The sequence below is a fragment of the Sporothrix brasiliensis genome (assembly GCF_000820605.1).
Source record: "Sporothrix brasiliensis 5110 chromosome Unknown Cont18, whole genome shotgun sequence".
In the NCBI taxonomy this organism is placed as follows: Eukaryota; Fungi; Ascomycota; class Sordariomycetes; order Ophiostomatales; family Ophiostomataceae; genus Sporothrix; species Sporothrix brasiliensis.
Genome location: NW_024467137.1, coordinates 2,814,257 through 2,830,506, shown reverse-complemented (window position 1 = coordinate 2,830,506; position 16,250 = coordinate 2,814,257). Strand labels below are relative to the sequence as shown.

The window sequence follows — 16,250 nt, the reverse complement described above, 5'->3', positions numbered from 1 at the left end:
GTTTTACGACGTCTCGGGACAGGGTGGAGGGTGGGAAAAAGAAAAGGCATACAGTCACCTCCCTCCAAAGCGGGACGCCGTTTTCCCAAGACACGAAAAGGAAAAAGGACGAAAAGGACGCAAGGCTCCTCTTGGCTACAGAGTCAAAAGGACCGTAGATCAGAGGCAAAGGCTGTCTGCTATTCTGTACATTCGCCAGTATTGCTGCGTGCTGAAGTCAGACATATGCGGCCATATGCGCCGCTCTGCAAATCATAGATCGAGTGGCCCTTTCAGCGACGCCTGTCTTTTGTCGCTGGCTTTGGTGGCGTTTTGTACCAAACCACATCGAGCCTCACAAACCTTCCCACGTCCGGTGGCCTCCTTTCTCCAGGTTGGGCGCATCGACACAAACGTTGATCCTGGGTATCTCAGCTTCCGACCTGCTGCATACTTTCTCCGGAGGTGGCCGGGCGGTGGTCGTCGTCTGATCGTATTTTGGTGCCCGCATCCGCCGATGGACTACAGGACTCGACCAAAAACGGCACTTGATAATTCCACATTTATTTTCCATTTTCGCCACTGACGATGGACGTTCGGGGCTTTGGGTCGGTATCTGTATTTTGTGCGTACTCTAGCTTTGCTACCCTCTGGGCCTCTCTCACTGAGCCTCTCTCACTGAGCCTCTTTCCTCTGAACGTCTTTCGTATCATATGGTCCGTGATGGGGCCACGGGCATCTCACTATGTGGTTGTTTGCCTTCGCCTGTTGGCTCGTTCGCGCGGCTTTTCAAGCTCACATAAGCAGGCCTCATCTTACTGCCCATGATGCGATCATGGTCGGTTGTAGGATACGGAAATACAAAGCTTTGTACAGTTTGCTCCTCCATGGGAGTTAATTGACTTGGGAGTATAAAAAAACCAAGTGATCTTGCGTCCTTGTCTTGCTTCGCCAGTTGTCCTTGCCGGGATTTGGGCTTCGTTCTGGTCGCGATTTGGTGGCTTACTTGGCACGTTGTCCTGCCACGCGGCAGCACACGACATCGCACGGCCTCTTCCCATGCACCGGAAAGATTTCATTTTGATCATATTTCAAAAAATAAAAATAAAAATAAAATAAAAATTAAAAAAAATAAAAAAAATACGCATTGTAGTAGATTCCGCTTATCATGATTTCCCCTTTGCTTGCCTTCTTCCGTACACATATTGTCGTCTCTGGATGAAGACCGAGAGGTCGTTGCAGTATAATCCACAGCTAACCTGTAAAAAACAAAGGCCAGGCCAGAGGCTTGACGTGCATTTCCCAGTTTGGCGCATAGTGGCCCCGACGGAAGACCTGAACCACGCAGACGTTGACGAACTGATCGGCCCAGTTGGCCTTAGTCCCAACGCTTGGTTCAGGCCAGAACCACAAGCAACATGTTGACCGAAATGGTTGTTTTGTAGGTGTCGTCTCTTTGGTGTACCCCAGGAGAAGAGAACAAGTGCATGAAGACGAGAAATAGACGAGCGGCTGCAGCTGCTTCTCCTGCAAATGGGAGACGGAACGATCGTTGTAGGCGTGCTGGACGGTCGAATGACGGTCGAAGCTTTCCCGCGCGGTTCCTTCCCTTTTCCCCTTTTCCTCTCCGACGCTCTTGGCACACACCTTGAGCAAGGCAGATCCGACCGAGTTTTGAAACAGCGTCTCTTCTGTCTCGCCTTTTTTGGTTCTTTTTTGTTCTTTTTTTTTGTCCTGCTCAATCCAATATCCCTTACCCGTGTCCCATTTTCCGTCTTGAATATATTTGGCGAGTCAAACAGCCGTTCTGCGGTTTTGGTCCTCGACGGACGTTTTTGTATTGTCCGCGGAGTCAACGAAGGGTCGAGGTTTAAAAGGACGTGCTGCCCAGTTGTGCCTCCAACCATGAATCCCAGGGCCATGGACAAAGCGACTGGGTTAGGGGCTAAGGGGCAGGCATTTTAAACCCGAACGAAACGATTGGAAGGGCAAACAGAGCGTCCTGGCAGCCTGGGTATGAAAACAGGGGGTCAGGGTACGGTTAGGTCATATCGGCCCTTGCTCGCTACCCTCTCCTCCCCTTTCCTGACCCGTCATAGTTACGACACTTTGGTTTCCAAGTTGCCATGTTTCCACGACGCCGCTTTCGCAACTCTCCATCGATTGCAGAGCCGTACTCGACTACGTGGCCCTGGGGAAGATTCGGCCAGATGTATGGGAAAAGATGATGCCGTACTGCGTACTTTGTATTCCATGCACAACCTGTCCGGTGTAGGATACGTTGAGCAAGAATGTGGATCAGATGCCCTCGTGTTGGTAAAATTGACGAGGAGGAGGGGGGATCGGGTGACTTTAGGTTCTGTCAAGCGCTCGTCAAGTGTAGGGCTAAGCAACCTCTGCAAACAGAACGAAGCCGTTCCAACGTCGTCCATTTTAAGGGACTCGCTAGAAAACGGCAAGTCTGGAAGGCATCTACAAAATTCGTCGCATTCACCGTGACCCAACCCACAACACAGCAGGTGACTTTGGGACACGCATGGAGACATGTGGTAAGGTGCGTGGACGTAGAATATGACAATACCAGGGGAGGGCTTTTTCTATATCATCGGCCTGGGGCAGAAGTGCGTGTGTCGGCCATACAGGCGTGCAGGTTGCAGTGCCTGGGACAATTCCTTCTCTGCATAAGAACGACGACCGACGGCGAAAGCGCAACCGACCACTTTTGCCCGTCCTTTCTATCACTCCGTTCGTTCGTAGCTTTTCAATTGTTGTCTTTCCCTGTGTTTCTGTTATGCCATTCTGTATGTATGCCGTAGTCTCTCCTCTCGACGCATTCGTGGACCATCTCGTCACCGTTATTGCCGCATCACGCACGTCCCCTGCCCTGGTCCTTTGTTTTGATATAGTTTTGTTCACACTCGTTTTATCTCGCTCGTTCCTCTAAACAATCACGGCAATTTCCGTCGATTTTTGGCGTTCGCTCCGATGCTGGATTCCTTTGCTGCTTTCCTTTGGCGGTCGCACAAAATACGCATGTCGTTGAAAAAAGCGCCCCAAAATTTTGCTCGCTGCGGCTTGTCTCATTCCCAATAAAAAAAAACGAGATATTACCCACCCCAGACAGTCTCCCTTATTATTTTTTTTGGTATTTTCCCGCCTTTCATTCTTTCATTCCTGACCACCCCACTCTTCTCCTTGCAACCAAAGCAGCTAGTGTGCCCTCTTGTCAGTCTTCTCTCCCATCAGGCGGGTGGCCCAGGCTTCCAGGGCCCTGGCTTGGGTAGCAAGTAGGGTAGGCACAACAACCACCTCGTGGGTATGGCTATGTTTCCTGAATGCCTAATTCGTACAGAATCAAAAGACGGTGATTAAATCGTGCCCCATTGATTTGGATGGCTTTGCAAGTGAAGCATTGTGCTGCACCTGAAATTTATGTCGGTCTGCGTGAGTTGTCCTTACATAAGAATGCATCGAGTCAAACGGCGAAATACCTGTCATAAATACCGAATGCCGCAGTAAACGACTATGCCAGTGAATACAATATAAGACTACAACATACAGTGATCGGCGAGGCATGCATTCTCTTGACCGATTCGGAGTAGCGGGCGCCTTGCCTGCGCAAAAGAAAGCACCCAGGATGGACGTAAAACGGTGGAGGACACGCAGGCCACCAACAAGAGCAGAAAACCCGTCGCCGTCACACTGGTTGTGACCTAGTCCTTGTGTGCGTGTCAGCCATGCCAGTGGTTCGAACCCTGCTCCGTTTCTTTTGTTCTGACTGCCTGTTGGGACCAACCCGACGCGAACTAACGCGCCAGGCGACCAAACGACGGCAATATCACCACGTAGACAGAAACAGATAGGGCGAGCGAAAACGAACAGGCAGCGCAGTGCGATGAAGGAGGCTGACGAAGAGAAAAGTCAAGCGCAACAGTGTGGATGTGATCGGACAGGCAGCAAATTTGTCATTGGTGCGCGTTGCGAACATTTCCATCGAGAGTAATCAAAATGCACATCTTGGAATGACATTACCCCGAAGTGGATAGCAGAGAGGCGACAGCTACGCCGTGGCAATTTCAGTGCGCCATATACACCACATACAACACAGAATGCGTGAAAATACAAAGAAGCATCGGTCTTTCTGATTCGAGAAGAACATGTGTGGTCCTTGCGTCTCTTTCCAGCTCGGAGATTATTGTCATCCTTGTGGCCTCAGCGGCGATGGCAGGTATTGCATTCAGACTGCGTTCCTACGAAGCATAGTGCACAAGGCGTCTACTTTTGCACTTTCAAGTCTGCCTTATTTTGGCCGGCCTCCTTCGACCGCCCGAAACCACTCGCGGATCGTGCAAATGAAGCCAAACAGGCCTGGAAGCGTTCCCGATTCGGCGGAACCAACCAAAAGAATGGCAGATGTTGTTTTACACCTCTACTCGTTCTAAACAATTTGAATTATGAATCCAAGGCCAATCGAAAACCACAACTGATATTCCTGGATATGCGCAGGCGTTGAAGTGCAGCTTGCGAACAATTCGAACAGGACAGGGAAAAGGGCAGAAAAGAAGGGCAGAAAAGAGACGAGGTTGTTTGTTGCGGGACCACCTAAAAAAGCGCCAATCAGACACAGATGTACCCCGCAGGTCGTATATCTGACCTTTTATGCGGGATGACCTGCAAATCAGACCCCTGTCGGTACCCAGCAGTGACGGCGCATCCTTTTAGCGTCCCTTCTGTGACCTGTCCCAATTTTTAGCTTTTTTCTTCGTCTCCGTCTTCTCGCTTCTTTCCTCTTTTGCTTGCGGCTGGTAACAGTCACGAATAGGCGGCTTTTGCCCCATCGTGCCGCGCATCCCATCGACCTCCCTCGCTCCCATTCCCCCTGCCCATGTCTGTCGTTGGACAGAATACAAAGTACGGGATCCGTAGTGTCGCACGGTACGTTTATGTTTTGCTTGCTGGAAAGATTTGATGGTCCACTGCCCGTTTTGGCCGTTCCCAGGACGAAGGGGCCAAATCCGTCCAGATCGCTTGTCCTTGGTCGTTGGTCGTTCGTTCTTTCCGCCGCCCGCGCGCATGTGCGTGCACAAGCCAGGGCCGATGCCAGCCTGGGACCGGGACTGGGCAAGTCCAGCGCAGTCAATACTGCTGCGTATGTCGCTCCTTCCCCCCTGCGGCTCCTTCCAAAAAAGGACGAGCCATCGTTCGACAACGACACGACCGCCTGCACTTCTTTCCTTGTTTGCCTCGAGCCTGTCTTGTCGCATTTTCGCTTGTCGTCTGTGCATCGCAGGATATTGTACAAGCACATTCATCATCGCTTTTCCACACAGGATATTGCGCGTAGGAGGGCTCGCCCGTTTGGGTGTGACGGCCATCGCATAAGATTAAGATACAAAAAAGTACGTCGCAATGCCCACTCGGATCTGTCTCGCTTGACTCCTCTCTCATTCTTGCTCGTGCGCGTGTCGTTCCTTCCCATTTCGTCCACCTTTTCTGCATCGCCCATTCTTCCTTCCCTCCGACCACCGTCGTTTCGCTTCCTCCTTCCCCGGACCTTCCTGCCTGTTCTTCGTGAATTGTGTATTGACACACGTCCATGGTCACCGAAAACGACACCAAACACACCCCATATCCTCGGTCGAAGTCGCAGTAGCGGTGTCCCGCCGTTCCTTCTTTCCTGACTCCATGCCCTCGTCGTCCGTAGTGCATTCCGTTATCCACACACCCCTCTAGTCCCGGTCCCAACCCCCCCCCCCCTCCCTCTCACAGAACTCCCAGAAACACTCCCAGGCGCCCCCCCAAGGCCCACGACCCGTCTCGGCCTCTCATTTCCACTTTCCCCATATATATCACCCATCATCCGCATGCGCCCATTGTCTCTTTTTTTCACGACCGTCGCTCTCAGCCTCTGCCCTTTCGTTCTCTGTCTGTCGTTCTCCCCCTTTCTACAAATCGAGAAGGAGCGAACTTGGTCGTCGTTGGGTCGCTCGTGATTTTTGCGTTTTCGTGTGCACCTTCCCGTAGTATTTCGTCGTAGACGTCGGAGGCACGTCGTTCCTGCCTTGTGCGTGCACTTGTGCTGTCCTGTAACAACATCGTCCCTTCCCTGTCCTGTCCATGCCGTAGCTGCTTGTTTGTGCGAGAATCGTTATATTCCACTCTTCCATCGCCAACCCTCACATCACCTCCCACTTCCACTTCCCCTTCCCACTTACCATCTCCCACGTCCACTCCGCCCTGTCAACACGGCCCTCCCCTGTGTTCGTCTCCCTGCCCGGAAGCATTCCAATTCATCGCATCAAGCAAGCCTGCCTTGTGCCTACACTCTAGTCCGGCCATCGATTGTTGGTCTTCCATCGTCGCCCTGCCGTTTCATCTCCGACGGTCGTCTTCGCTGCCAGCCTCCGTCCTGCATCCATTTCCAAACACCCCAGTCACTTCACTTGGTCAAATCGCCAAAGCCATAGACGTTCATCACTGCAGGCAGTGTGTATTACTCGACAGAGTACGACATACGACATACACCGTACTCGCTGGACACGACAATATCCTTTGTGGTGCCAAGCCCACACCCATAAACTCCCCAAAACCCAAAAAAAAACCCAAAACAGCAACGGAGCCAGGGAAGAGGGAAAAGGGAAACGGGTGGCAACCCGAACTAGCTGCAAAATAGAAAGGGAAATAGCAAAAGAACAGGACAGAGACGCAACACCGTCCTCCACGACGTCTTCATTTGCCTTTCGTCGAACCCGCGACGTCTTCTCCACGCCCGCCCTTTCTCTTTCTCCTTATCCTCGCCGCCACACTTCAAATCGCACGCCTCGCGCCTCGCGCCTCACGCCTAGGACCGTCCGTCCGGCTTTTGTCATTTTTGACGTCGCCCGTTCGTTCATCGCCCATCGCCCGCCCCTCGACAACCGTCCGCTAGTCTTGGTCGCTCATCACTTGTCATCTCTTCGCCCGCCGTCGGCCACATATCAAAGCACCTTTTTTTCAAAACACCTTACACACGCCCTTCTCGTGCCTGTTGCCACCTTTTCCCGCTTCCCTCGCGTCGTCTACCCTGCTCGACCACGCCCTGCCACTCCCGTCTTACTGGCCCGGAACCGTTGGCTGCACGGCCTTCTTAGTCGCTATTTGGTCCCATTTGGCCTTCTTAGTCTTTTTTCTGCTGCGTGCCTCTTGTATTCCTTCCACTTCCTATTCTTCTTATTCTCATAATTTCTTATTCTCATTCTCCTTTCTTTCCTCTTTCCTTCTCACCACACAACACGCCTTTTGTTTTCTCTCAGCGTTCGATCTTCGACCCGCCCATCGTTTTCTTCGACGAACAAACTTGTCCAGTTAATTTCGTTTTGTTCCTTCTTCCCTCCACTCTTCTTTCCACTTTGTACTCTTCTCCCATCTCCCTTTCCCCCATCCGCTTCTCCCATCAACACAACACCGCGGATTACTCTCAACCACCGTCTTGGCGTGATCACCCATCTCTCTCTCTCTCTCTCTCTCGCCAACGACTGTCCACGTCATGCAGATTCCAGCGTGATGCATTTTCCGCCCGCAACGCCGTATTTCTGCTAGTTTGTCGGCTTCTTACCTTTTCGTTGTCTTTCGTTCTCCCTCCCGTGGTCGGCATATCGTCTTACTCTCTTTTTTCGCCCTCCCTCCGTCTTTATTGACCCTTGACCTTGCTCTCTCGCGTGCCCGGTCGAGATGCACATGGACCTTCACTGCTAGTCACCACCCTTCCGTCCTTTTGTCCCCCCCCTCTTGTGCATTGTTGAAGTGACGGCTCGCCGCTCGTCCACCCGGTCCCCATTTTTTCTCTTTTTTACTCTTCTTCCCCTTCGGCCAACCCCATTTCCCATTTTGACCTCCGTCACCACAACATCCGTTTTAGGCGTCATCGCCAACACCCATCAGCCATGGCGCCCCCCAAATCATCACAACCGAGTAGTGGCAGTGCAGGTGTCGAGGCCTCGTCAACCTCAGCGACTGCAAACACCTCTGCAGCTGCTGCCGCCAGCACCAGTTCGGCCAGATCGACCTTGCCGTCGTCCAAATCATCATCACCAAAGCCCCCGTCCTCCTCCAACTCTACCTCACACAAACTGCCCGCCTCCTTAGCATCGTCCTCCTACTCCGTGCTGCCCAAGATGTCGGATCCCACACCACCACCAAGCAGTGCAAACCGCACACGCCGCTCGTCGTCACCAGCCGCTGCAGCAGCGACATCGACATCGTCAATAAGCAAGCGGCCATCGCGAGACAGCACCAACGGCGACAGCACCAACGGCACCGCCGCGACGAACGGCGACGCTGCATCGCACTACGGCACGCGGTCACGGAACCGGACCGGCGGTGCGCGCCCCAACTACGCTGAGGACAAGGACATGGACATGTTCGAAATGTACCCTGAGCGACGCGACGACGAACCCGCCAAGAAGTCCGAATCGTCGTCCTCGTCGTCACGCAAGTCCGCCAACGCAGGATCCTCCGGCTCAGCAGCTGTCGGCGCGTCGTCGTCTGCCTCGCTCCTGGACAGAGAGCCCCTTCGCCCAACGAATGGCCACAGCAATGGCAGTTCCGAGCGCGAACGCGAACGCGAACGCGAACGGTTACGCAAGCCGTTGCCTTCGTCTTCCGCAACCGCGTCTGACAGCGGCGCCGCCAGCAGCAGCAACCACCAGAACAGCACCAGCCACGGCAAGTCCTCGTCGTCCGCGCATTCGCAGCACAAGGACAGAGACCACCATCACGCCTCGTCGGTCGCATCCACCAACGGTACCAGCAGTCAATCACAATCGTCGTCCAACCCGCGGAAGCGCAAGGCAGCCGCCGGTTCCAGTTCCAGCGACAAGGCCAGCCCCAGCAGCGGCAGCGGTAGTGGCACCGCGCACGGCTCGTCCACGCCGCTCCTCAACATTTCACTCAAGAAGAATGGCGCTGCTGCCGCCGCCGCTGCCGCCGCCGCCGCCGCATCGTCCGCATCGCACGCCGATGGCACAAATGGCTACGGCAACACGAATCTGATGACATTTGAAAAGCACGGTGCCAAGCCGACCAAGGCTGGTCAGCTCGTGGCCGACGACGGCTCTGTGCTGAATGTGAATGGTAAGATTTTTCGCGTACTTTTCCCCTCGTCGTTGTTTTGTCGCCCAACAACATTTCTAACGGTCTCAACCTGCCAGACCACGTATACCTGGTATGCGAACCACCTGGTGAGCCCTACTATCTGGGCCGTGTGATGGAATTTCTGCATCCCAAGAACAACACGTCTCTCCCTGTCGATGCGGTGCGCGTCAACTGGTATTACCGACCCAGGGACATTGGCCGGAAAGCGCAGGACACTCGCTCCGTTTTCGCCACCATGCACTCCGACATTTCGCCATTGACTGCGCTGCGCGGCAAATGTACTATCAAGCACAAGGCCGAAATCGACAGCCTGGATTTGTACCGCAAAGAGCCCAACTGCTTCTGGTTCGATAAGCTCTACGACCGCTACATCCAGAAAAACTACGAAGTCATCCCGACGTTCCAAATCGTCAACGTGCCGGATCGCGTCAAAAAGGTGCTCCACGAGCGCTGGCGCTACATTTTAATCGAGCAGGGACGTGGCAAGGATCTCACTGCTGCTGCAAAGCAGTGCAAGCGTTGCAGTGGCTTTTGTGCAAGGTAAGATAAAAACAAAGCCAAAATGCGCCTCAGTCGTTTCTTTTTTTTTGCCTTCTTTTTTTGTCCTTGGTCATTTTTCCCTCTGCAGTTATTGTGTTGTTACGCCCGCGGCCTTATGCATCAGTCCTCCCCGGCCCCCCATTCCTGACGTTTCGCTCTCCTTTCCCCTTGGCCGTCTTTGCCTTGGCCATGCCCTTTCCAATGGGGGCCCTCTCCCATTGGGCTCCCATATTTTTCCTCGCCCGTCTTTTTACCTTTTTAATTGTTTTGCTGTTTTATCGGCTGTTTTATGCAGGCGCCCCACGCCTATTTCCCGATATGGCTAGACCACTACGTGACGCGAACGAGGCGCTAACGGGACCCACTTTTAGCAACAACTCCGTCGACTGTGCTGTTTGCGCAAAGACCTACCACATGAGCTGTGTACGCCCTCCTCTACTGAAGAAGCCCTCCCGTGGCTTCGCATGGTCCTGTGCTGCATGCAGTCGTGCCCAGGAACGCCTCTTGGAGGCACGCCACACGCCGAATGTCATTGACGGCCGCACCCCCGATGCGACCGGCGCCGTCACCGGCGCTGCCACCGCAGCCGCCGCGGACGACGACGAGCTGCTCGATGACGACGACGAAGACGGTGCTGGTGCAGACACCGGCCGCACCAGTCCCGATCAGGACGAAGATGCGCACCCGCCAGCGACAGCCGAACAGCAGTACCAGGCCAGTCTCTGGCCGTACCGGTACCTCGGCATTCACTGCAAGGTCGAGGACGCGCTGGACTACGACGATCGCATTTATCCGCGCGCTGCGACCCGTGTCGGCCCCCGGCACCAGGCTGTCGTCTTGCCATGGCCGGGCCGGCCGGTCGAGTATGTGATGCCGCCCGACATCAAGAAGGCCACCCGCCGTGAGGCTCGGCAGAACAAGGAAGCGCTGGCCGCATACGAACGAGAGCGCGAGAGCCGCCCGAAGTGGATCCAGGACACACCCGCCGGCTACATTGAGCGTGGGCAGGACTACGACGACGACGACGAGCGCAACACGGCGTACCTACTGTACAAGTCGCCCAACGCGCCGCCATGTGTTCCCCCCGCTGAGAAGCCGGCTGCCGGCGCCGCCGACGCCGACGCAGACTCCGCCGACTCCAAGATGGACATTGACCCGCCTGAGACGAAGGACGCCAAGACGAAGAAGACACCCGACATTTCCGACGAGGAAATCGACGAGTTTATGGACAAGGCCGTCGCAAAAGCTGCAAAGCTCGGCGTACCTCCGCGGTCGACCAACCTGCACGACGTGGCTGCGGATCTGCTGTTTCACAACAACTTCAACACAGACAAGGCGCTAAAGGAGCTTGACCGTAAGAAGCCAGATGAGTTTAGGGAGCCCATCCTCAACGCCGCCGAGTACAAGCGGTTTGAGGACGCCGTTACCAAATTCGGCTCGGAGCTCCACCTCGTTACGCGCCACGTCAAGACAGTATTTTACGGTGACATTGTGCGCTACTACTACGCCTGGAAGAAGAGCGAGCGTGGCAAGATCATCTGGGGCAACAATGCCAGCCGCAAAGGCAAGAAGGAGGCAAAGGAGGCCAAGAAGGCCGAGACCGCCGCCGCGAATAAGATTCAGGACGACGTGGCCGATGACGTTGACGACTCTGCCTTTGATACCGACAAGGCCGACGCTCTCAAACGCCAGTTCCAGTGCAAGTTCTGTAGCACAAAGACGTCCCGGCAGTGGCGCCGCGCACCTGCTGCTGTGCCCACCGGTGTCCTCGCCGAGTCGCTCGGTGGAGGCAGTGGTCGCAGTTCCAACCGCGAGCGGAGCCAGAACCAGAACACTCAGCAGTACGTAGCAGCGCTGTGCCGTCGCTGCTCCGAGCTCTGGCGCCGGTATGCGGTGCAATGGGAGGATGTGGAGGCCCTCACCGCCAAGGTCACCAACGCGGGCGGCCGTCTCGTGAAGCGCAAGCTGGACGACGAACTTATGAAAGAAATCGCCGCAGCTGAGGAGATGATCCGCCTTACCGAAGCCAACTTCAGCGCCCTCCACCAGTCCACGGAACCTCCACGCAAGCGACTCAAGGGCCAGAACGGCAGCGCTGCTGACAAGGACGCCGACTACAACGCGTCAGACTCCGCATCGAGCTCGACATACCCAGCATCGTCGTCCAACAACAGACGGCGCGATCGCGAACGGACCAACGCCGAGCGGGCGGCCGCCGAACGGGACCGGTCTGCCACCGCAGAACGTGCTTCAGGCGGCGGACGCTCCAACGGGTCGACGCCCGCTGCAGGGGGAGGACGCTCCGCATCCAACGCTTACTCGCGTACGGTGGCCGAACTTCTTCCCGAGCCGAAGAAGCTCCCCTGTGCTGTCTGTCTCAAGACAAATCTGGCGAATGAGGACCAGCGCGTGGTGTGCCGCGACTGCCGCCTGACGGTGCACCGGAGCTGCTATGGCGTTCTCGACAACCGCAACCCGCACAAGTGGCTTTGCGACATGTGCACCAACGACCGCAACCCTCACATGTCCATCAACTACAACTGCGTCCTTTGCCCGGTCGAGCACAGCAAGCCTGCCGCCGGCGCACAGACGTCGTCCTCGCACAGCAAGAGATCCGACGCACAAGGTCGCGAACGGGACCGCATCGATCGTGAACAGGCCAAGAAAGCCGACGAGTGCTACAGAAAGCGCCAAGAGGAGCTCAACAAGCCCGTCAACCCGCGAGAGGCGCTCAAGCGGACGGCCGACAACAACTGGATCCACGTCACCTGCGCCGTGTGGACACCGGAGATCAAGTTTGGCAGGGCCCGCGCTCTCGAACCGGCTGAGGGCGTTGCCTCCGTCCCGCGGGCCCGGTACGACGAGCAATGCAAAATCTGCAAGACCAAGTCCACTGGCGCGTGCGTGTCGTGCAACCAGTGCCGTGCGCAGTTCCATGTGCAGTGCGCGCACCAAGCCGGCTATATCTTTGGCTTCGACCTCGTCCCCGTCAAGGGCTCGCGCCGCGACCAGGCCAACATTGTCACCCTAAACGGCGTCAACGGTCTGCTGGTACCGGCGATTTGGTGCCGCGACCACATCCCGCTGAAGAGCTCGGCGTACCTGCCGTACGAGAAGATTGATGGCTCGGACATGTCGGGTCTTCAGTTTTACGTCGAGAACTACAAGCAGGCCGACCTCGCCCTGACCGGCTGCGCTCGCAAGGCTAACCTCCTCTCGATCGCCTCCAAGATGTCGGGCTCGCTGGTGGCCGGTGCGAACTCGGCTGCAGGCAGAGGATCGTCCCCCGACCAGAACACGGCGCCTCAGAGCAACGGCAGCAACAGCCGCCAGGGCTCGGTGTATCTCAACGGCGACTTCGGCAGCAAGCTCTCGGCGGCGACGGCCGTGGGGGCCAAGAAAGCCGTCAAGGACAACAAGGTCTGCCTCACGTGCGGCAGCGACGTCAGCCCCAAGTGGCATGCCATCGACAAGACGCAAGAGCGTGAACTTGCCAACGGGTTCTACGGCAAAATGGGCGAGGAGGCGCAAAAGTTTGTTGCCCAGCGCAACTACCAGTGCCACAAGTGCAAGAAGACAGGCCGCAAGCCTTCGCCCCACAGCCACGACCGCGAGATGCACGATCGGGCCGTGCACGGCCTCGAGCACGTCCACCGGGAACAGGAGCGCGCCCAGGAACACGAGCTTGCTCGCGGCCTGGTTACGGAGTTCACCAACCACCCTCATGGCGGCCGGCCGAACGCCCAGGCTTCACCCCACACCCAGCACCACCACCATCGCAGTGGCAGCAGCCAGGGCCACATCGCGCACAGCCTGACGGGCACTCCAAGCCAATCGCGCGAGACGGAGCACCGCTCGACTGTCGTTAAGAGAGAAGAAGAGCCGTATTCGGACGACATGCAACGGCTGGCGCCACGGTACCCGCCCGAGTCCGACCTATCGCGACCGTCACCGTCGCAGTCGCAACTGCACCAGGCGCCGCCTCTGTTGCCAGCGCATCAGCAGCCCCTCCCGCCACCTTCGCAGTCGCTGTCGCAGCCGCAGACACCGTCGCAGTTGCCTCCTCGCGCGCCGTCGTCGCACCATCACAATATCCTGCATCCTGTCGACCACGCACGCCCAGATCCCCCACAGCGGTCGCCGTACTCGCACGCACAGCAGCTGCCGGCCTCGACGCACCCCCCGTCAAGCAGTGGCGGCCCGCCTACTGGTCTTGGCTCGTCTCGGTCACCGCCCGACATGGCACCGCGGTACTGGTCCTCCAACATGGGCTCGTCCGGTGCTGCTCCGCCGCCGCCCCCGCCGCTCCCACAACAGGCGCCGCCACCACTCACGTCCATTCGGCCGGGCTCATCACGAGGCACTCCGTCTCCCCATGCGATGCATTCGGCTCCGCACATGCAGCAGCACCACTCGCCACACTCGATGTCTGTTCCCCCTCGGTCGTCTGTCCCACAGCAGGCCCCGCCTGCGCCTGTCCACCCGTATTCCTCGTCGTCATATTCCGACTGGCGTCGTCCGCCTACATCGTCGCAAGCGCCACCGCCTCCGCCGCCGCCGTCACGTCGTGAACCGCTGCACAGCGCAAGCACGAGCAACAGCTTCACGCACAACCACCTGCGTCCGCCGCCGCTCAGCGGCATGCAGAACAGTGGGAGCAGTGGTGGCGGGTACATGGGCCAGAGCGTGATGAATGGCCGCCCACCATCGCCGCCCCGGCGTAGCCTAGGCGGTCCGCCACCGCCGCTGGCGCACGAGCGCAACAGCCGGGACCCGTACGGCCACAGCTACGGCGGACATGCGCCGTACGGAACGTCACACGGGTCGTCACATGGAACGTCGCACGGATCGCCACACGGATCGTCACAGCATTCGCCGCATATGCAAAGCACAAGTCCGCACCATCCATTTGCGCAAATGCTGCACCCGCAGCGATCGGCTTCGTCGAATGCGTCGTTTACGAACGCCGGACTCAACACAAACAATGTGACGCGCGAGGACTTTACGCTTCGCGGTCCAGCGAACAATGCCGCGCCGCCGCCGCCGCGGCCCAGTGAGCCGCGCAACGGCAGTTCGGCAAGCTCCAACCCGTCTCTGCGCAACTTGCTTTCGTAAGGACCGTTTGTCGTCGCAGACCCTGACGGCCTCTGACGATTGTTTAATTTGATGTACTTTTATCTTTTTTTGCCTTTGTTTGGTTTCATTTGGCTTGGGTTTTCTGGCGTACATTATGTTTTCCTCTTTTCTTCTTTTCCTATTTTTCTCTTCTCTCTTTTGAGATACTTTTTTGATTGTCTGAGCATTGATTTGTTATTGCAATTTTCGTATACCATTTCCCGGAATCTGGCAGGAAGTGATCCGGTGCAAGGGGCACAGAAAATGGGACAAACAGGGAATACAGGGAATACAGGGAATAGCCAGTGGTTCTTTGCGTTCACCTCGGTCATTGGGGTTTATCTGCTTTGCGCGCTTTAGGAGAGGCGTGTTCTTTTGAGAAAGCAAGAAGTTAAGAAACTAAATTTAAAACGTTACAAATGTAGACCCTCACTGGCCAAGTCGGACAATACAGGTAGTCTATTTCTGAGTACGTTGTCCTATGTACCTGGAACCACCTCCGCATCCATCCTATCCAATCTTATCGCCCGTGTCCTATGGCCCCCCTTATGCCTCAATGGTGCCGGCCTTGACGCGGGTGTGCTCCTCGACGCCAATGTCCTCGTTCCACAGATCCGGGCTCTTCTCGATGAAGGCATCCATCAGCGCCTTGCACCGCGGGTCGTCCAGCACGACCACCTCGACGCCGCGCTGCTTGAGGTACGCCTCGCCGCCCAAAAAGGTCCGGTTCTCGCCAATGACGACACGGCCCACGCCGTACAGCAGGCACGCGCCGGTGCACATGTCGCAGGGCGACAGCGAGGTGTACATGGTGCTGCCTGTGGGAGAGGGGGGGCAGGGGAAGGGGGATGTCAGTACCGAGACGAGTGGGAAAAAAAGACAAAAAGGAGGGAAGCAGGGACAACGGACCCTTGTAGTCACCGGCGGGCCGGCGACCGCTGTTGAAGAGCGCCGACGTCTCGCCGTGGTGAATGGCCGAGCCGCTCTGGACGCGCAGGTTGCGGCCGCGGCCCATGAGCTTGCCGTCGGCCGAGACGAGGGCGGCGCCAATCTACAGTTGTCAGTATGTCAGTAGGTCCGCAGGTGGACAGAAAACCAGAAAGAAATCAGAGCGTGAGGAGGAGCTGGCGCTGTTCAAGGACTGTCGGCCATCTCCGATGATACAGTTTGGAGGCTTACCGGCACGCCACCCTCCTCAAAGCCCTTCTTGGCCTCCTCGTACGCAAGCTCAAACGCCTCCTTGTCGGACAGAGTGGCCATTGTGAGGTAAGGTGTAAATAGTTTTGTTAAAGAAGAATGTGGAAGTCCGAGATTGGTGATTGTGACTAAAAGTGCGGAGGAGTTAACTCGGGTTGTCTACCGATAAGAAGACAGCGCCTGAAAAGTAGATAGTGGCGTTTGGGCTAGTAGAAGTGGATTGTCGTCAAAGGCATTGTAACAATGCCGGACAGCCCACCAGCTACAATTGTGGATTTGTTGACGGG

General features: G+C 56.5%; 2 protein-coding genes across 2 annotated transcripts; one reads left to right on the top strand and one right to left on the bottom strand.

Moving 5' to 3' along the window:
- Positions 1 to 7,901: 7,901 nt before the first annotated feature.
- On the top strand, positions 7,902 to 14,766 carry SPBR_01177 (phd finger and bah domain containing protein; the record flags this gene model as incomplete). The annotated part of the gene is made up of 3 exons (XM_040759488.1): positions 7,902 to 9,090; positions 9,168 to 9,621; positions 10,137 to 14,766. 3 exons carry the CDS (start codon positions 7,902 to 7,904, stop codon positions 14,764 to 14,766), a joined length of 6,273 nt encoding a protein of 2,090 aa, XP_040619753.1.
- Positions 14,767 to 15,312: 546 nt separating this feature from the next.
- SPBR_02008 (cytosine deaminase) lies at positions 15,313 to 16,026 on the bottom strand (the record flags this gene model as incomplete). Its single annotated transcript, XM_040760317.1, has 3 exons — positions 15,313 to 15,584; positions 15,676 to 15,817; positions 15,946 to 16,026. 3 exons carry the CDS (start codon positions 16,024 to 16,026, stop codon positions 15,313 to 15,315), a joined length of 495 nt encoding a protein of 164 aa, XP_040619752.1.
- Between the last annotated feature and the right edge of the window lie 224 nt (positions 16,027 to 16,250).